This window comes from Diachasma alloeum, unplaced genomic scaffold, assembly GCF_001412515.2.
Source record: "Diachasma alloeum isolate Michigan unplaced genomic scaffold, Dall2.0 Dall_scaffold_00842, whole genome shotgun sequence".
In the NCBI taxonomy this organism is placed as follows: domain Eukaryota; kingdom Metazoa; phylum Arthropoda; class Insecta; order Hymenoptera; family Braconidae; genus Diachasma; species Diachasma alloeum.
The window spans coordinates 163,094-185,933 of NW_021680966.1; the positions used below are offsets into that span (position 1 = coordinate 163,094).

Sequence of the window (22,840 nt, forward strand, 5' to 3'; positions counted from 1 at the left end):
CAATGCGATGATCTGAATGTCAGTACAGTCAGGAGTCATGGACGCGTAAATTCCATTGATCCCCAAAAGACTTACTCCCAAACTGAGCTCGGTTCGATAATGAGGGGCGTAAATCCTCATCAAGGTCCGACATCTCGTTCGAGGAATGACGAATTCGTAGAGCTATCCGACTATTGAGCAGTTAAGTGATTCATTTTCTAATCGATGATCAATAGAATGTTATACTTCAAAATGAAATGAGAGGGAAGACCTTGAAAATGAAATGAGAGAAGGCAACCTAGACGTTGCGGGAGTCTGAGGCCTGGAGGTTGAGTGAACCTGAAGTCAGAGATCCGTTACTCCAGCTGATGCGAGAGGCTACAAGAGTTGCTGAGACGAGGCTTCAGAAGCTCTGAGCGCCAAGTGAGATCGATGTACCTGAAGAGACGTTAGACGGGCCAACTTGAAGTGCTTCGGAGACCCTCAACCCTCATGGTGCTTGCGCAACACGTGCCAAGGTCATCTCGTCAACATCAACAAGCGGTTACCGACTGAACCGCAGACGAAGAGCACTTGAATGTGTAGGTAACATCTGTTCGCAGGGCAATACGATAAATAGTGGCGCTGCTCGATTCACTAGTAGACGATGATCAACTTCACATGAGGCTCCAATCCTTGATTGAGTCCTCGGTCTCCTCGATGGTCGGAATGGAAACCTGAACACTGCTCGATCCAGAGGCATTAGAGCTGGTCGACCCAGAGGCGTTAGAGCTGGTCGATTCAGAGTCGGGAGCTTCGGTTGAGACGGACGCCTGAACGCCGATTGATTTGGACGCCTGATTGTTCGAGGCATAGACCTTGACGTTGGTCTCTTCGGACGTCTGAACGCTGGTCAAATGAGAGGCCTGAACGCTGGACGTATCGAAAGTCTGAACGCTGAAGGAGCCGGAGATCTGAACGCTGGACAGTTTATTGGCTTTGACTTCTGCCGAAACAGAGGCTTCAACATTGGGTGAATCAGAGGCCTTAACGCTGCCACGTGTGTGAGTATAAATCACGACAGGTACGTTGGTCAATGGAGCAGAGGTCTTTTGACGTTCACTTCCCGAATCGGTGAGAGGAGCTTTCTGAGACGCAGGGCCACGTTGAGCTGGACGATGGGAGCGATCGAGATGCAACAGGGTATGATGTCTCTCCTGACAGTGATTGCATCTACGGGTGGTTTGGCACACCGTAATACTGTGCTTCCCCAAACAGTTGAAGCAAAGGTAGAGATGGTCAACGACTTCCTTCCTAGCGACGGACATCAGATCCCTGAACGTATCACACGAGGCGATGTAATGATCTCCCTGGTAGAAGGAACAGGGGTAGTGCACTTTCCTTACCCCTTGTGATATCTTAGAAGTGGACTGTACTTTGAGAGCAGGGCTTTCTGGGTGACCACTGTCCGCTAAAGAATTATCAGTTGCTATGGACTGATCGTACAAACATGCGAATGAACATGCTAAGGTCGGTTTCAGTAAGTTTGCCGAGCTAAGACCTAACCAATATGTAGTGGCAGGAGCAAATGGCACTCACGTGGTATGTGTTTATACGTATCATCAAAATTGCAAATTGATGCTAGAGGCAATAATATTGTGACTCTAACTCAAGATTCCCCCTGTACATTCAGAAATTACAAAGATTCTCTAGCAAAATTGATGTGTACAAATCCAACCCCGGCTTGTCATCTGGATGAACGTAACGATTGTCCTGGAGTGAAATCATTATCATGTGAACTGAAGAAAATTCTCTTTGATTCTGTTGTGGAAATGGTCGAATTTCGCGTGTGGCAAAGTACTGACAGGTGTACCTTGCAGACACAGACCCTCCCGATTGATGAATTCATTGATCTTCTAATGGAACGATTGATAGTATTGAAGCCCCATGACTTCATCGCTAAAGAACAATTGGCTTTTGTCAAACAGCGAAAAGAGAATTTGGATAATGGCGAAGTACTAGTGCATTGTGATTTTTCGGAATATTACGCTTTTGTGGCTTAAGATGCTGCTCAATCCTTCTACTACAATAATGACCAGTGTACAGTTCACCGGGTTGTTTACTACTATCGCGAAAAAAATGAAATCCAACATCGGAGTTTAGGCGTTTTGTCCGACAGTATGACTCACGATACTGCCGCTGTTTATTTGATACAGAAGATTTTAATGCAGCATGTGAGAGACAACTGTGAAAGCGTGGAGAAAATTATCTATGTTACCGATGGAGCTGCACAACATTACAAGACTCGTTTTCAGATCACGAATCTCTTGCATCACAAGACTGATTTCGGCATAGATGCGGAAGCCCATTTTCATGCAACCGCGCATGGTAAAGGAGCTTGTAACGGAGTAGGAGCTGTCTTTAAGAGAGAAGCGAGACGTAAGAGCTTGCAAATCGTTCATGGTGAACCAGTCCTCACGCCAGATGCTTTATTTCGATGATCAAAAGAGAATTTTGAAGAAATGGATGTTTTTTTTTCACCAAGGCAGAACACGGGAATATCAAAACTGAGTTGAGAGAGAGATTTGATAGTGCCAAAGCTATTCCAGCCATTCAAAAACACCATTGTTTTATTCCGATACCGGGAGAGCAATTGTTGATTAAACGATATTCGGCTTCGGCTGACGAGGAGGTTTTCCCAAAGCAAAAACACAACAACAAAACGAAAAACCCGCAGAAGACAGTAATCGTGATGTAAATAATTCATCAGTGCATGTTGGAACTTGTCGTCGCAGAGAGTGGAGAATTTCTCCGTGTTGTAAAAATGTAAAAATATGAAAATATAAAATGTTGTCGTTATAGAAGAATAAAAATTGTTTTTTTCCCATACTTTTTCGTTAGTGGAAAGCACAGTGTGTTGTTGAGAAAAGATTTATAGTCGTATCAATAGTCTATTCTATTCAGCAGAACAGAAAATGTCTATTGACAAACCCCTTTTTCAGTAACAATAATGCAACTCTCCTAAACGACAGACAAACGTAAAAATTTCGAAGAAAATTTTTTTTCGGAGCATTCTTTCTCTCTTACATGATGGCGTACTCTTTTGCCATCATATTTGAACAAAGAATAATAGTTGACAGACTGGATTCTTTGAAAAAAAACCGATGGATCTCCTCTAAAAACTAAAAAACCCAAAAATTTCGAAAAAAAACATTTTCCGGTGCATTTCTTCGCTCTTCCATTATGGCGTATTTTTTTCATATCATATAAGGACATTCTCTATCATAAAAAAAAATATTTCAATCGACTATCGAGCCTAGAGTGAAAAAAAAAATGAAAACCCGAAAGTTTTTCGAAAAATCGGTCTAGGAGCTTCTTGATGGCTCTGAAGTATTTTTTATCTTGAAGTACGAGAAAAAACGAAAATTTTCTTTTTTTATTTATCAAAATCGGATGCTCCATTCAGAAGTAATGATTTTTTGAAAATTTCAAGTTTCGTAATGATTATCTGAGAAACAAAAAGTGGCAGGGCAATGAAATTTTGCATGATCACTGGCTATATATAGTAATTCAAAATGCACCTACTCAATGATTTTTCCCCGACAAAAAAAAATCCGGTGTGGCTGAGTTGACATAGAATGTCCCACATATAACTTTCGCTATTTTGTTGGTAGCTTAATTGTTTTTTATTCTGCGCTTATTAAGTTGCCCAACGCTACCAATTTATTTGTTGATCCGCGAAAAACCTATTGTTCTTCACTTTAATCATTAAAAAGTGTATATAGTAACTTTTATTGTGATTTAAGTGACTTATCTTGGCCAACATGCGGTGTTCTTGATTTATAGACCCTCAGTCACTCCCATAAAATCCATCTTTATCTTGCCCATTGCTCACATATTCCATAAAAACCACCTTGAGTATTCCAACCGTTTCCATTCATCATTAAAAAAATTCTAACTTCTCAGCCATTAACGGTCATCACAGCAATTTAATCCAAAAATAATCGAAGCATAGAATGAAAAAATAAATCAATTTATCCATTAATTGCCAACGTTTCGAGCACACAAAGTGCTCTTCATCAGTGCATAAATTTATTCTAATTATTCAACCCATTAGTTGCTGAAGGGTTGAGATAGAAAATATTGCACCAAAAGAAGATAACAAATGAAGACTCTAAATGTAAGCAGGCACATGTCAAAGCCCATAGTAACCTTCATGACAGTAATAAGGACACTAATAAAGTCCCAATTATCACAAAAAGTAAAACAAAAACATTTTGTTGTTCATTATGTTGGGTGTTGTCCATTATGGAGGGGAAAAAAAACCATATGCGGTATCAAACAGTGATAAAGTCAAAAATTAAATTAATGTTCCCGAAACTTCAATCCCTCTGAACTGACCGAGCAAGAAACGGTAAACGCAAAGGAAATAATTCCAGAAAACGTAATCCATGGTCAGAACGCCAAAATCGGCATAAATAATTACCCTCATTCACTAAATAAATCCCTACTAAATTCCGAGTTGAATATAATTGATAAATCCAAAAAAAATCAAAACCAGGCGTAATGCAGCACAGCTCTGCTCGAATTACTAACACAATACGAATACATTACCCTTCACTCATCGGTATCTGACCTTGCATTCCTATTCGCCAGAACGGCCTGAAATTCCTGTATTCAACCTCACTCAGATGATATGAATACACTAATATTTTAGAACAAATAATGAACTCGCACTATAGCGGCAAGGTGCAATCGCTACACCAATACCACATCTATCAACGCAAAATTATCCCACATAATAATTGCCAGAAAATGAATAACGTAATTAGCATAACAGGCAAATTAGGTAAGTAACTATCCAGCGCTGGGCGCAGAGAACAGAAATATAGAGAGCACGCAAACTCGACAATTCTTAAATGTGTGATTCAAGTCAAACTGGAAATTAAACTGAAAAATTCAAATGAAGGATAAAGCGCTAATTCTGCCAGATAAATACTATTCACCATTATTTCCTCTTTAAAGCCATATTCTCAAGGATGCTTGGGGTAGAGGTGCATAAAACAATCACTGGACGAAAGCACAGAAAAATTAATCATCAACATGAAAATGTATTCTGCACAAACGTAAATTTCCTTGGTAATTCACACGAATACAACGGCTGTTATTGGTCATACACCTTACCACTGAAACCCCGAAACTAACTTATAAATCTCTCCCGAAGTAATCCATCTATTGAGTGGTAATATTTCATCTGCACTTATACATTTCTTCAAAGAATCGAACGAATGATGTCAATGATGTCAAGCGCCGCAAGCGCATTCAGTTGGAGAGAGGCTGGTGTGAGTGCGAGCGGCGCCGAAGTTGGCAGTGTAACGTGACATTTTCGTATGGGGGTTAAAAATGCCTATTACCTTCGCCCTTCTTCCCCTTTATCTAGTTAAACTCAAAAATACAAAAATCTATAGGCGCAAGGTAATTTTTAGCCGGAATTACCAAACCGGATGATTCTACAAAACCAATTCTAATTGATTCCAAAACCTAAAAAATTTACACAAAAAGGGGAGAAAACTAGATTTCTGGGGAAAGGTAACGGTCCTGGGTTCGCTCAGTGTGCTAGGTTGTGGAGAGAGGGGTGGATTTCAGGTGGAGACGGGTATTGGGTGGCCAAAACTACAAAAAAAAGGAAAAGAAATCAACATCGTTCTTACGTGTTTCACTATTGAAATATGAGAATCACCAATTTTTCAAAAAAAGACATTTCAATTCTCTCAAAAAATATAAAAAAAAGGAAAAAATCTACAATTAATAACTAACAATACTGATAATAATAATAATCATAATATTAATTCCGCACTCTGATAGGAATTAGTCTAATCTGACAAAAATATTCCAAGAAATTAATATCACCGATAAATACCTCAAATATGCCGAAATAAACATTTGGGGAGAGTAGAAATACACGCTAATCCCTAAATACTCGAGAATTCCGAGAATTGGGGGGAAAGGTATGCGAGCGACAATGGGAGCGAGAGAGAGGAGAACGTATTCATCCATCGATTTTTCGTACCAGCCAAAACGGCTGAAATTCCGTAAAACTCAACTTGCCATAACTCGAAAATGGCAGAGTCAAAAATTACGAACCCTGAGACAAAATGTGCGGGAGAGTCTACCGAAGACAACAATACCAAAAAAATAATTTTCCCTAAACAATTAGCCGCCCCAGGTTCATTAATCCCCGAGCGGAATTCTAAACGCTAAAAGGCTCGCGTGAAGCGAGAATAGCTACGTATAAACATGGATGAGTATCTGAGAGGGAGTCGAAGTCGGGGGGAATTCTCCCTCGAGAAACACGGTGTACACGCCAGCGAGAATGGGCTGGAAATCCATAAAAACCAAAAATGGAATATCCGGAAATCGGCAGAGCGAATTTTCGGAAACCCTGAGATGAATTACTCAGGGAAGCCCCCCGAACACGTTGATCCACAAACCTTAATTTTAATTAACTATCTACGCGAACCAACTCAATTCAAACACGAGTGGAATTTCGTACGCGCAAAAGCCCACGTATAACGGGAATGGACGCGCTCTAGCAATTAAACGTGAGTAATTATCCCCTTGAATAACCCACCAAAAATCACGAAAACCACCCAATCATGAGTGAAAAAAAAGGGGGAATCGGCACCTCACAATTTGGATTAAGCGTCACGGTCACCGTTTTAACGGAATAAAATGCGACGTATGGGGCTGAAAACCCCGTAGTCGAATAACTAAAAGCCGAAATGAATTCGGAAAAATACATAAACCGAACTAAAAACTCACTATCTTCCTGTGTTTAGAGGTCCTCTTCCCTTTTCGGACCATCCTGGATCGGTACGGCCCCTCCAAAAGGTATAATAATCCACGTGGCACAATTACGTTGCGTGGACACACTCAAAATTTCGCACGTGACTCATGATCGACGGCGGTCAACGCGGAACTAACTGCCCTAGGTCAGTGTCACGGGCACTAACCGCAGCGCGAATTCTGGCCAACAGAGACGAGCTCTGATTGGCGCAGATTTTCGGCACATCAAGCGTTGGCTTTGTTGGCGCCACCAAAGGCTTTTGGGGAATTCAACTGCGACAAATACTCAATTCTAATTTCTTTAGACGTAACTTTATAAAATTGACTAATGATTACCTGGGCCGAACTGGTGGGCGTTCGGAAAATTACTAAGGGTTTTTGGCGCCTCCTACGGGTCGGTTCTCCTGGATTCACGGGGTTAAAAGACCGATACTACTAATTCTCCTAATTTTTCAAAACTCTAAGCAACCTGGCAATTCACGGGATAAAAGGGTTGCACTTGTTCCTCGTGACCTTCCACCGAAAATCTAAAACGTAACCATCTAACCACCGTAAAATCCATTATAATTTGGAGCGCCGGCATTTCAGCCGGACCTAATCGATTTGCCGTAGGATTAACAATAGGGTGGCTCCCATAAAAATTATCGGATGACTCATAACTTGGCCCTTCTTCGCGATAATTCCATGGGCCCTCAAAAACGCGTGATTATGCCGGTCTTGAGATTAAACAAAATACTATGGAATTAAGACACAAATTTAGCCATACCATGGCGTGGAAACCCCCAAACCTCATGGTCGTCACGAGGATTGGACTTCTGACCACCCCGGGGTGGAAAAGTGAAACGCTCTCTCTCGCTACCTTTTACTCACGGGTCGCCTTCCTATGTCACGGGGGGGTTAGTTGTTTTGATGGCAGTATCGTGTCCTAAGGAACATCCCCACATGTTCATTACAGCAGATAGTTCTCTCTCGCACCAGGGGTTCTCCGATAGAGGCTACCTCGAGGGGTAGAAATAGAAAATCGCGTTCAACTTGGTACCTAAGTTGGAGTCGACAGTCGACACTGGAACCATTATCAACTATCAACAGGACGGAAAAATGAGAAAAAAAAATTTTCATTTTGTCAAAGATTTTTTCTCACCCCATGTGTGTGAATGGCTCTGGGGGATGAACAGTACGGAATAGGAGTGAAGTGGTCAAGACCTTTTTTGCAGAGACTTTTGCGCTCTACAATTTTGTTTACCATGTATTACATCATATCTCGAGACCTTTTCGAGTTATTTTGGAAAAACTCTTTTTTAGGGAAATTTTCAATTTTTTTCACCCTAACCCCGAGGGTAGGTACCCTAATTTACCTACAATTTTTGTCACAGCTTGGCAATCGATTTTCATGCCAAAATGCAGTTTGGCAACTAAAAACATGTATTTTCGAATTACTTTCATTCGATTATAATACGTAACAATTTCCTCAATTATGTTACGTTTATCTGAAACATATCCTCCTCCTTTCGAATTAATCGATACAGATTATATCTATAGGATATAAATTTTCCATTTATTCATACTCTTAGATTTATGTTATTCAACCTGTTACAGGGGTGCTAGAAATGACCGCTACTGAAAGCACGATCAGATTTAGTGGTCACACGCTGGACAAAGCCACGAAAGCCAAGGTGAGTTGATTATTCATAGAATTTTATTTTATAAAATAAATAGTGGGCCCCTCTCTGGTGATTGATTGCGATATTTTCATCATTTCATGTGATTTCCGTTAATGAAATGCGTCAATAATATGTAGAAGAGGGTTTGCTAGATAAGTACAATTAATTTGCCTCCAGTAAATTTCAACGCGCCAATGTTTCTATACTTCTTCTTCATTTGAATAAACAAGCAGGTGACAGGGAGCCTGTGATAATGAACTCGTGTCTGCAGATGTGTTACTCCCATGTGTTATGGTGGACATTTAAATGGTTTCATCAGAATATCTTCGTGAAATTATTTTTCAAGACCCCATTTGGTGATTATTATTTTTTATTACAATTGTTGTTCACGTCTCAATTTAACTTTGATCACTTTATGTGAATAGAAATTTCAAATTAAGAGTCCTACAGCGGACGCGCGTGCTCTCACCTACGCTGATCTATCACCTCATTTACTCCTGAGAAACTTCTTTTTCTTCATTCAAATTTCAAATGTATTAAATTACATGCACTCATAAATGCATTATAAAAATGAATAATATAAAATAATCTTATATAAAAAGGAGAAGTCACACTTTTATTTCCGAATATTCTGAAAGAGCAATCACCGTCATGATGATGATGACATTGATTTTGTTGATGATGTTGACGTTACTGAAGGTGCGCTAATGATGTTGGTGATGTTGATGATGTAGATGATACTGACGGGGCTGACGGTTTTGATGTTTCTGATGATTCTAATGATGTTGTTGATGTTAGTGATGTTAAAGATGTTGGTGCTGATATTGGTTGGAGGAAAGTTCTCGCTGAATCTTGATAAATTTTCGCATTGAACGGATTGTCTTCTTTTATATGAAAAAGAAATGTCACACTTTCATTCCTGAATGTTCTGAAAGAGAAATCGCCGTCATGATGATGATGATATCGATTTTTTTGATGATGTCGGTATTACTGGAGGCGGTGATGATGTTGGTGATGTTGATGATGTAGATGATGTTGGTGTCAGTGATGGTAATATTGGGGATGCTGGTGCTGATGTTGGCGGTGTTGATGGTTTTGATTTTGTTGATTGTTCTGATGATGTTGGTGATGTTAATGATGTTGATGATGTAGATGATTGATGATGGTGCTGATATTGAGGGGGGTGGGGAACTCCTCGCTGGATCTTGATAGGAGCGGATTGCTTGGAAAGGCATTTTCCACACAAATTTTCAAGTCGATATCCCTTACCATTGCAGAAAGAAAACGAAGCTTCCATTGGGAAACAAAGTTTGAAAAAAATCGTCTACATTTTTTTTCATCAATCAATTTCTGGAGCAATAAGGATAATCCATTATTCAACAATATGAAAATGATTTCTACGGTCAAAATGGTTATACCAATTATTGATAAATTTCACTTCCAGCCTGTGAAAATTCTTATATAAATAGGAGATTTCACACATTTATTCCTGAATGAACGGGAAATCGCATGCATGATGATGGTGATACTGATTTTGTTGATGATGTTGACGATATTTATATTGGTAATGTTGCTGTAGATCTACAAAGGGATGTTTCCAATCACGGACAATTATATGTAGCTTTTTCGAGAGTTCGATCATGAGATCCATTGAAATTTTTCACAAGACAACAACGACAAAACGTTAAACTTAAAAATTATGTCTACAAAGAGTTATATCTTTGATTAAATGGTATATATATTTATTATTTATATGTCTATAAATGCAACCAACTTGATGGTATTTAGTACCTCAGATATTCATGGTTTTCCATCGATAACGCCCGTATAATTAACATGGAATTATTTTCTGATCTTCGATACCAACATCATTTCCAACAGAACATGTGTTGTTCCTCAATTGAAGTTTTCATGGATTTCGACGCATCTCCGACCGATTTTCGATGGAAATTTCCACCCGTTTTCAATAAAAAAAATTCATGGATTTTCAAAAGAAGTTTTCATCTTTCCCGCGAATTCCTCCTTAGTATTACTATCGAAATTTATACTCGTGAAATACCATATTGATTCAAACGAACTTACAATATTAACGTGATGAATTATATAAAATCAATCATAATGATAGGAGCGCGGAGCGTGCCTTCGATCCCGTACATAGAAAAACTAGCGGATAATTGCATTTTTTCTAAACGAGTATAGTTTGTAAGGATATTTTTCCGGGTTACACACATGACAAAAGAGTCATATGGGGGTCATATAAGGATCATATACGGGTCACGTGAAGGACATATGGAGGTCATGTGGGGGTCATATGGGGATTATGTGGGGGTCATATGGGGATCATATGGGAATCATGTGAGGATCATGTGCGGATCATGTGGGAGTAATGTAAGGGTCACATATGGATTATGTAGGAGTCACATGAGGTCCGTCAAGTTGGCAGTCCTAGGTGCTCAAATCTGATCCAAAATTTGCGCAAAATTAGGCGCTTTTTTAGGGCCAATTTTGTTTTTTTGATGCTTTTTTAGGATTTCTCAAAATTGGGTTTTTTCAGTTTGAGCATCAAGTTAGCACGAAAAGTGGGGAAGAAAGCGATGAAAAAATCACATCTGGGGGATATTGAATAGATATTGGATAGAAAACTGCGGAAAAAAATTTTTTTTAAACAAGAATGGAAGCGTTTGCAAGGAAACAACGTGGATGAAAAAAGGGTAGGGGACATAGGCATATGGGTATGGCGAATTCCCCGAATCAGGTGCTATTCAATATGACAAAACAAAATTTTGGTGCTCGACCCCCGGCCAACTTGTCCAGGGGATCAATCGAGTCAAGAGACAGGGTCATTAGACATTTCTCCAGTAGTCTCGGAATGATGGACATGCTTGGACTTATTAGGCACTCTTGAATGGAGACAATCGAAATTTTTGTGCTCCGTTTCTCGACCGAGATTCAATGGAAGTACCGTCGAGTCAAGAGACAAAGTCATTGGACATGCCTCTAGTAATCTTGGAGTGGTGGACATGCTTGGAGACATTAGGCGCCTTTGAATGAAGACAATTTAAATTTTGGTGCTCCGTCTCTCAACCGGGATCCAATGGAAGCACAGTCGAGTCAAGAGACAAAGTCATCGGGATTGCCGGTAGCAGTCTCGGAATGGTGGACATACTTGGAGATATTAGGCGCTCGCAAATGGAGGCAATTAAAAATTTAGTGCTTTGTTTCTCGATCGAGATCCAATGGAAGGTCAGTCGAGTCAAGAGACAAAGTCATTGGGAATGTCAGGGTCAGTCTCGGAATGGTGGACATGTTTGGATACATTAGGCGCTCTTGAATGGAGACAATTTAAATTTTGATGCTCCGTCTCTCGGCTGAGATTCAATGGAAGCTCAGTCGAGTTAGGAGACAAATTCATTGGACAAGTCGCCAGCAGTCTCGGAATGGTAGACATGCTTGGAGACATTAGGCGCTCTTGAATGGAAACACTTTGAAATTTGGTGCTCCATCTCTCAACCGGGATATAATAGAAGCACCGTCGAGTCAAGAGACACAGTCATTGGGCATGTTTCGAGCAGTCTTGGAGTGGTGGACATGCTTGGAGACATTAGGCGCTCGCAAATGAAGGCAATTAAAAATTTAGTGGTTCGTTTCTCGATCGAGATCAGATGGAAGCTCAGTCGAGTCAAGAGACAAAGTCATTGGGCATGTCTCCACACAGCCTGAGAATGGTGGACATGTTTGGAAACATTAGGCGCTCGCGAATAAAGGCAATTAAAAATTTGGTGCTTCGTCTCGATTGAGATCCAATGGAAGCTCCGTCGAGTCAAGAGACAAAATCATTGCATATGCCTTGTAACGAGATTTGCTCGTTACGGGTTGAAATCCCCTTAAAAAGATATGTGAACTCTTAACTTAGTGAAGAGAGACAATTAGTGACATCTAGAGGCGGCTGAGGAAAGCCGGGACTAAATGAACTGAGCGACAAACCGATGAAAGACGTAACGCATAGCGGTTATGGGTGAAACCGCGACCCCTGGAGGTCTGGAGGACGTTACTAGACTATCGCTATTTTGGAATTCGCCCAGCATGTGCTATGGGAAAAGGGGCGGACGTACAGGCTGTCCAACTGGGCGATTCCATAGGCTATGTCAGAGTAGACTAGGGACCAACGGCCAGGTGAGAGGACTGGTGCCCCCGGGATCCCGTCGGGTTGATTGGTGGGGATAGGGTAACGGAATGACCTATCGTCGCTGAGATATCCAGACTAGGGGGAGAAGGCCCTAGTAAGATTCTGAGTTAGTCGAACGCGGACGCTCGAGCGGGGAAGTCGAAAGGATTTCTCCGAGATATACTGTGGTGTTGGCTTGAAAGANTGTGGTATTGGCTTGAAAGATGGCCAAGGGAGTAGTGGGCGAATAGTTCAGCGCAACCAGGTGCATAACTGATGGTAGCGAACGTAGGGGGATGCCCCTGGCTCGGCGAAACAAATGACGAGCGCATGGGCCCGTGGGTCTGGAGTAGAGATCGTCCTCCTGTCGACCCGACCATGTGCCGACATTCGAGTACCCGGAGACGGTGACGTGCGATGACCGAAGCGGTAACTGGTGGCCGAGAGTGTGGGTGGTCGTGAAGTGGGTAACAGTGTTCCACTTTGGTCGGATCAGCCTCTCGGTGTCCCAGGCTCTGAGGATTCCCGGCTGATTCGCAATTAGCTCTGAAACACTCCCGAGTCGAAATACTCGGTAGGAGAAAGCCTACTGAGAGAGTTAAAAACCCTCCAGGACGAGTGTAAATTCAATTTGCATGGGTGATTAGGCCGTGAGGCTTAATTTCCAGCCTGAAATAGTGGCTGGTGACGTTTGGCATAAGATACTCCTGGTGGACCTCGCCCACTCTACCGTGTCACACTGATGCTAGCTGGGCAACCCTTTGCCCGGCCACAGAAGTCCTCTGAGTGGACGAGTTTGCCTCAGNGGACCTCGCCCACTCTACCGTGTCACACTGATGCTAGCTGGGCAACCCTTTGCCCGGCCACAGAAGTCCTCTGAGTGGAGGAGTTTGCCTCAGGGGCCGGTTTCCGTCGAACCTCCCGTGCAGGTTCAGCTGGCGCCCGATTATTGAGCGATAGAGACGGCATAAAAAGTAGTTTGGATTTTTCCTGGGTGAACAACCCGGGAAAATATCCTTACAGCCTCTAGCAGTCTCGGAGTGGTGGACATGTTTGGAGACATTAGGCGCTCGCAAATGAAGGCAATTGGAAATTTGAAATTGCCAAATTTTGAATTGTCTTCATTCGCGAGCGCCTAATGTGCCCAAGTATGTCCATTTCGAGGCTGGTGGTAACATGCCCAATGACTTTGTCTCTTGACTCGACTGAGTTTCCATTAGATCTCGATCGAGAGACGAAGCACCAAATTTTTAATTGCCTTCATTCGCGAGCGCCTAATATCTGCAAGCATGTCCACCATTCCGAGACTGCTGGAGACATACCCAATAACTTTGTCTCTTGACTCGACTGTGCTTCCATTTGATGTCGATCGAGAGACGAAGCACCAAATTTTAATTGCCTTCATTTGCGAGCGCCTAATGTCTCCAAGCATGTCCACCACTCCGAGACTGCTAGAAGCATGCCCAATGACTGCCTCTTGACTCGATTGATTCCCTGGACAAGTTGGCCGTGGGTCAGACACCAAAATTTTATTTTGTCTCATTAAAACAGCAACTAATTCGGGGAAGTCACCATACCCATATGCCCATCTCCCCTACCCTTTTTCCATCCACGTTGTTTCCTTGCGAACGCTTCCATTCTTGTTTAAAAAAAAACATTTTTCCGCAGTTTTCTTTCCACCATCCGAGAGCACTTAAAAAGCGCCTGAAAAGCACTGAATTATCCCCTAGGTTTGATTTTTTTTATCGCTTTCTTCCTCACTTTTCGTGCTTACTTGATGCTCGAATTGAAAAAACGCAATTTTGAAAAATCCTATAAGAGCACCAAAAAACCAAAATTGGCCCAAAAAAGTGCCTAATTTTTTCCCCATGTAACTCCTATGTGACCCCATATGACCCAGATATGATTTCTTACAAGGAACACTAGGTAGCTGTCCGCCCCCGATTTTGATGAAACTTGAATATGTTATAGAGGACTCAAAATTAAGTGCCACATATTTTTTTTATAGGCCCATACGTGAGTTTAGGGGGTGAAACTGCCCTCTGAAGTTGGCCACCTCCCGGGGTATTTCTTCAATTGCGCACATAGGGAGAATATTGCGACAAATTTTTTGCAATGTAACAGGAAGCTCATGGAAAATGATTAAGATAGAAATTGAAATCATCTCCGAGGGGTGAAATTTCGGAGGTGAACTACCCCCGTGAAAAGTCATTAATTCAATTAAAAAAAATATATCGCTCCGAATTTCGTGAAACCAATTTCGTTTGAAAGTGCATAAAAAAATACTAAATACCTTTTTTGCATTTTTTTTAAATTGCAATTTAAAGGCAAAAGAAGATCAATTTCCTGGAATTGGCAACGTAGCATAAATGTGGCAAATGTAGCATAAATGTAGCAGTATATTCCAAACACTGACAATAATGTTTGTTTTTAATCCTCCTAGTAACCATCAATTCAAATAATCCAAAAGTAGTCACCTTCCATACATTATTGTCAGTGTTTGGAATATATTGCTACATTTATGCTACATTTATGCTACATTTATGCTACGTTACCCCTCCTAGTAACTATCAATTCAAATAATCCGAAGGTAGTCACCTTCCAAACATTATTGTCAATGTTTGAAATGTACTGCTAAATTTATGCTGCAATGAAACATTGATACCGAAATGCAATCATTATAATAATCACTGGATGATGGAATTTAGAATAGAAATGACCAGTCTTATTGACGGTCAGATAATTCAGTTTTTTGACACATGACGTTTTTATTCAGCTTAATTTTTGGTATAGTCAATATGCAGAATGAATCATATTAAGGATCGTGATTCGTACAGAAATGGTATTCATCAAAATAATGTTGCAAACAAAGTGATTTTTTGCACCAAGAGCATCTTACTACTGCAACATTGGAATAGCCTTCAATGTCACAGTGTAGATGAGACGATTGTCCAAATGCAAAATCGACAGGATTTTCAAATTCATCAGGTTTTTTAACAATATAACCACTTTGAAACCAAGCGTAACGAAATAAATTTTGATACCTTGGTGATGATAATCAATTATGGACTAAAGACTGTAACTTTATTATATTATTCCTCAAGTGTAAATTAAGATCATAGTCAAGGAGTACAACAGTATCCGAAAAATGACGGACATAATTTTTGCATATTCTGAAACCATATACATCAAGGGGTTGAATTTTTACAGTTGTACCCTTTGGTATCAACGCAGCTAACAATTGTTCATTTGGAGGAGTTGCTTCTTGTACCGCTTGAGGACAGTGCCTGCTCCACGAATCTATCAACAGTAGATTTCTAGGTCCCACATTCGGAAAAAATACTTCCTTTAACCAGGTTTTAAAATGCTCTAAAAAATCAAGTACTTTTTAATAATACCAATTGTTGTATTGAAAATATCATAGGCTCTTATGTCTTGAATATCATCTCACCTGAAGTAAGTTTCCCCGATTTTGAAGCCATGACGAAAACATTGGATGGTCGAAAAAGATTGTGTTCCACCATTGGGCCAAAAGTTCCGGAAGTTCTTTCAAAACCAAAAAGAGAGGTGATAGTAATTTACCATCAGCAGAAATGGTGGGTTTTATCGTGTAACTATGTGTTGTTGAGGTTACCGATTGTACTATGCACGTCACTTGTTTTGCGCCTTCCTCAGCTAAAGTACGCCCTGAATGAATTTCTAATTGAAAACCACTTTGATCAGAATTATAGATATTTTCTGGGCCATAGGTAGCAAAATAAGGCTGAACTTCCTGGAGAAATTCGTCTGATTGTTTTTGTAAAGCTTCTCGATTCTCCAATGTTTTCGGCGTAACGAATTTATTAATGTTTCGGGATGTAATACGGTGTGCCTTCTTGAAATAATGCAACCACCAGGACGAAGCCTTGAAACGAACGTCTCTGAATCCGATTTCTTTTTGGGCTTGCAGAGCCCACCCTTCGTACATCAGTATCGTGAATGATTAATCCCGCATCAATAGCATTCTTCATATTTTTCAATGTGTACTCCGAAATACGTTTCAACTTCTGCATATATGTCCCTCTTTATTTATTTGGTACGCCCAGCGTCCTAACTGTCGACTTGATTTCACCTTTTTAAATCGATGTGCATCAGTTTTTACAGAAAGGTTTTCCTTCGTTTTTGCTTCTCCAGAACTCAACTGCTCTCTTTTTATAGTCGAAATCTACGGGTTCCTCATTCTCCAAACAACTTTCAGATGATTCTTTGGTATGTGGTTGAAATTCTTCATCCTCGACCGCCATCATTTCTATATCTTTATAAGGCTCTTGAGCCTTAAAATCTAGAGAGCCTAAATCTAGAGATGTTTCTTCAATCATGTCAACGCCATTGTATTCCTCCATGGATTGAATTAATATCCTTTGGAATGTGTCCGCTAATTCGCGTTCCTCATTGTTCACAGGCATTTCAGCAAGATTGAGCACTTCAAATGTTGTCATGAGAAGTCTGATAACGTTGATTGGATTAACTTTCATTATGAAACGGGCACAGAAAAACGATGCCCACGGAGAGACCATTTTTGTTGATGGACACTTGTAAACTGATTGTGTTTTCATGAGGAATTAAAACGTGAAACATCGATATTGTAAGCCGTGCATATTTATCACCGTGATGTAATTTTTAAACAAGACAGATGACCTTCGAATGGATATTTTTATAACTCTGGCATATTGTTCTAATGTGGATTTGAATTATCGCGACAAAGTCATTATCATACGTCTTCATTAAAATCTTTTCAAAAACAATATAAACATCAGGGTCGTAAGATCATCTCATTTGAAAATTATTTTCAATTCATTCTATTCTACACCACTGGCCAAATTTTTTCCAGGACAGATCCAAAAGAGACATCGCGTGTTTTTTTCCTGCTTTTTCAAATCGGAATCATTCCATAAAATTCCGGGCAATAGTTTTTTCATGGGGAACCTGACTCTTTGCGGGGGTAGTTTGACCCCCAAACTTCATCCTCCGGAGACGATTCCAATGGTTTTTCTCATCATTCCCCATGACCTTTTTTTTATACTGCAAAAAATTCCAAAGTACGCCAATTCCAGGAAATTGATCTTCTTTTGCCTTTAAATTGCAATTTAAACAAGCAGTATGACGGAAGCTATTTGACAGATCACTCATTACTGTTATTTTTTGTGTAAATTTTTTTTCTTCAATTTTAGTTTCTACCAATTCCATTGGTAGTATGCTTCCGAATGGAACTCGATCCATGTTTCTTAGAGATGAAAACTTATTGGTTGGTATTTTTGAAAATGTTATGGCCAACAATACTCAAATTTCATTACCTTTTGATGTACCATAGACTCTGCCCCTTTTACGTATGTACATTTTTTCTTCCACCCATTAAAATAGAGAAGCAGCAATATTTTGAAATTTAGCTGAATAATATTATATTTTGAGAGCGGAGTTACTGTTTTAAAAAATTTCAATCATGACTTGTTTTTTGTTTCGTTCATACGATTCTTCATATAATTCAGCAATTATTCCTTAAAATTACATAATAAGACTATAATTTCTTACTCTATTATTACATAATAATACTCTCTTTTAAACGTTCATTCTTCTGACTGTATTGTGACTCTCTCATCGAGTTCGATCTGGCCATGAAAACTTATTTGCGATCCACTGTTTACGCTCCATTCGAACTCGTCAAATTCATCGTCATTCGTTTTCCTCTTTCTAAATCCTCATTCTCATTCAATTTTTCGATTTTTTGTCTCTTCTTTTCTGTCCACATATGTATGTATACAGAGACTATGTTCAGGTGATTGATTAGAATAAATAGGGAGTGAGAGTAAGTAAATATGCGAATCACTAGTGGTTACATAGGTAGCGTGCGGCTGCGGTGGTCATAAACCCGTTACCTCATTTTCTCTATTTCAATAAAATAAAAATAATTTTTTTTTTCTGTGATATGATCTTTCTAAGTCAGCCTAGAGTGAAAATGAACAGTTAAATATAGATGCGTTGATCCTTTTCTTCGCAAGAATCTTTGATAAATTGTTCTATCTTAGTAGCTATTGAATATATTGACCTAAAATTGGATATAGGAATGTTATTTGACAATCCTACCTAGTAGTCCATGTTTCAAAAGGTTTCCCTGATTTTAATCCATGTTATAGTGTTCAAGAGTGAATTCTGACCAAAAAAATACAAAAACGGTAATATCTTGAAAAGTTTCTACAGAGAGATATACATATTTTGATTGATGCAGATAGATGACATCAAGACGAACATTTTGAACAAAAAAATTGCAATCGGTTGTATAATTTTGAGATATTGAGCAAAACAGCTTCACATAAAAAGTTGAATATCTCCGAAACTACTACTCCGATTTTGCTCATCCGAAAGACCAAGCTTCGTTATCATAAGGCCTGAAATCCTACCAAGTTTGAAGTTTTTATCTCGATTATTTTCTAAGTTATCATGTTTACAAGCAATTTCAAATGAAAAAACGAGGATAAAACCACATTGCTTGGGGTGTAATGGTTTTTTTTCGATCCATTTAGAAAGGTATCATCACGACGAGTATTTTGAAAAAAAATCGCATCAGTCGAATGGTTCAGGAGATATCGGCAAAAAACGATTTTTGAGGAATTGCTGTATCTCAGGAACCGCTCAACCCATCGAGCTGAAATTTAGCCCAGTTTTGAGTATCAATAGTACCATATGGCAGCCAAAATGTCAAGTTCTTTGCGCTAAACGTTCTCGAGTTATGGAGGCAATTGGGGACATACGCACACACATGACCACAGACATACACACATATATACAGACATTTTTTAAAACCATCATTTCTTCACGTTTCATAACATTTCTAGGCATTTCCACCTAAAATTAGGAAATCGAAAAAAATTACAATTACATAGCTTCCATCCGGAAACAAAAAGAATGCAAAAAAGGTATTTTGTATTTTTTTATGCACTTTCAAATGAAATTGGTTTCATGAAATCCGGAGCGATATATATTTTTTTATTGAATAAATGACTTCAGAGGGTATTCACCCCTCGGAGATGATTTCAATTTCTATCTTAATCATTTTGCATGAGCTTCCTGTTATATTGCAAAAAAATTGTCTAAATATTCTCCCTATGTGCGCAATTGAAGACATACCCCGGGAGGTGCTCAACTTCAGAGGGCAGTTTCACCCCCTAAACCCGCGTATGGGCCGATAAAAAAAATACGTGGCACTTAGTTTTGAATCCTCTATAACATATTGAAGTTTCATCAAAATCGGGGGCGGACACCTACCTAGTGCTCCTTGCTAGTCCAGGCAACGTGACATTTAAATACGCGTGGGAGGTAACCACTTTGCGTTTTTCATAAAAAGTTATATTTTGGTTGTTTGACACGTTGCGGGGGTGTTTCATGTTTTCAAATTTTGCGTGGGGGTTGAAAAAAAAGAAAACTACCCTGAAATATGATTTTTTCCAAATAACTCGCAAACTACATGAAATACGAATAAAAATATGGCACACAAAATTGTAGAGCGTCAAATTCTCCACAAAAAATGTCGAGAGCACTTCAGCTCTATCTGTTGGGAACAATGATGAGGAGTCGGGCTGACAGCACACTGGCTGACTCTCTGACACATATACGTTGTCGTACGTGTACGAGCCGGGCTAGCGATAATTCGACTCGCTTCAAATGTATTCAGTGCTATCAAATAAATTGTTCAGAGCAGACGTGCCTTGTACGATTCAACCACTGTACTCTATACACCTGTTACCAATCATCTAAGTCCACAGTCCTATTCACATAGTCCACTGATTTCAGCACTATCTGCCACCGTTCACCCCCCGGAACTGTTTAAAGGCTGGATGTACGAAAACAATTTTTTTTCGATGTAAAAATGGATATTTTTATTGTAATTTTTTTTTATCTGTTGAAAGAACAAAAGTTTTTCTTCTCCAACTTTTTTTTTAGGCAGGACTAATTTGGTAAGAATCACTACTAATAACTTGCAATCCAATCGATGAGTCAATTTTTTATTCATTTCATAATGTTTATAACAACATTTTTTACAAATTGTGTCTCGATCGTATCAGTGTATCTCTTATAGATTGGAAATTAAACGTAATTTTCAGTTCCATCCCCTAAATTCGGCTCCGCGACGGAGAACCTCTACTGATACAGAACGATATACCTTCGTTTCGTTCCCACCACTGAAATGTAGTATATACTGGAAAGGGCACTGCCATGCTAGGCCCGTAAGCGGAAAACGAGCCAGAGAGAGGTAGATTTTCAAGGATACCTGTCTCACTCTAGCAGGCGTTGCGCATGCGTAGAACGAGCATGTACATGCGAGTTAAAAAGCTTATGTACTCTGAGTGGTGCACACTCAATTGTTGCTATTGTATTGTTGAATTGTATATTTTTTTGTATTTTTCCCATGTGGAATTATTTTAATTAAATTGTAAATGGCCCGAGTATTATTACATTGGAAAAAAATGATCAATTCTATGTTATAATGATGCAACAAAAAAAATTGAACGCCAATACTGAATTCTATACGTTCTAGAAGGTAAGAAAACTTTTTGAGCGGACGGTACGAGAGAGATAGGTATCCTTGAAAATCGCCCCTCTCTGTCGGCTCGCGTCAGGCGGATCAGTGCCCTTTCCAGTATATACTACATTTCAGTGGTTCCCACTTACTACAGCTTTGCCCCCACGGTTTGCTCATGCGCGTGAAGGCAACGTCTGACCACTCCAGAATAAATGTAAGAATCATTTGAGGTTTTTCATGAACCGTTTACTTTCTGTTTCTCTCCCTCGCTCATTCTTCCTAATGAAAATGAAATGATAAATTAGTAGTTAATCAATTATTGAATGTTCAATGAAAATTATAAATAAATTAGTTCATCATATTGTCTAGAACTTTTTATTTCACAAACGGTTGAGTTGAGGGGAAAAAACAGGGATTTTTCTTAACATATTTTAAACACAAAAAAAATGTTTTCGCATTGGAAATCGATATTTTCGCTTCCAAATGGAAGCATTCTAATCGTTTAAATTTAAATTTTTGGTTTTTGGTGTTATATCGCCCTATTGTGATCCAAAAAGTCAGAAATATATGTGTGTGCTAAAATTTTTGTTCAAATGTTCGCTAATGAATGGAGGGAATTGAATTTTGTTTTCAAAGATAAGTATTGTTGAGCCCTATCGATCGCTATTAATTAAAATTTAATTCATCTATAAGTTTTTTCAATTTTTGAATTTTTTTTAGAAAATCGGTTGTCCTATGATAACTAAAAAAGATGTTCTGAATGGATTGAATGATGGCTTAAAAAATTTGTTTAGATGATCCATTGACCGAGTTCGAAGATGAAGGCGATAGCAATAATCGTTATTTTGATTTACTCGAAAATTCGCAAAATTTTTTTTTTTTAATCAGTATTCCAGGGATATATTGGAACATCATGCTTCAAATTAATTTAATCAAAGCTTAAAATATTTGTTTTAATGGCATTGAGTCAAAATTAAAAGATGATTACGATAGCTATATTGGTTGATTTGATTTTTATGATGATAGTTTAAAATTTCGAATTTTTCATGAATTTCCCTGAGAGCTTTTGGATAGTTTCTTCAAATGAGATGTTTCAAATCCATTCGAGTATGTGTAAATAAAATTTTTCTGTTATAATTTTATCGAAGGCCTCAGTGGAGAGATAGAACTGTAAAAAAGACAATCGGTTGTACAGAAGTCATTTTTTGACATTTTCATCAATCACTTATTCACACGAAATTTTTATATAACTTTGTTATTGAAAAATTAGTTGAATTCTGAAGTACTCAATGGAATTGCAATTTTCAGGTCCACATGCCCTGAATGAAAATGATTAAATATTTTGAAAATTCGAACAATCATTTTCCTGAATTTTCAATCCACTGAAAATTCAGTTGGATGTAATGATCAATTTCTGCAACCAGTTCGGGAATTCTTGATGTCATTGAAATATCAATGATAATCTAATATGGATAACCCAATTATTCCGAATTTTCAAGCTCATTCAGGTATTCTATGAACAATTTGACCTTAAATTGAATTTAAATTTACAACATTGAGAAATCTGTTACAGCTATTGCTTAAATTTCAACAAATTTCAAGTGGAGTGAAATGCAATTTTCACTTATTTAAAAAAAAAATTTCCCCTGATATTCA

General features: G+C 39.0%; 1 protein-coding gene across 1 annotated transcript in view; it reads left to right on the top strand.

The window, feature by feature from the left end:
* Window positions 1-22,840, top strand: part of LOC107044936 (serine/threonine-protein kinase tricorner) — a gene marked incomplete at its 5' end in the record, with an annotated part of 379,667 nt that overhangs the window by 148,937 nt on the left and 207,890 nt on the right. Inside the window, 1 exon segment of the mRNA XM_015267023.1 lies at window positions 8,401-8,477. Within this exon segment, the coding sequence (XP_015122509.1) occupies window positions 8,401-8,477 (77 nt within the window).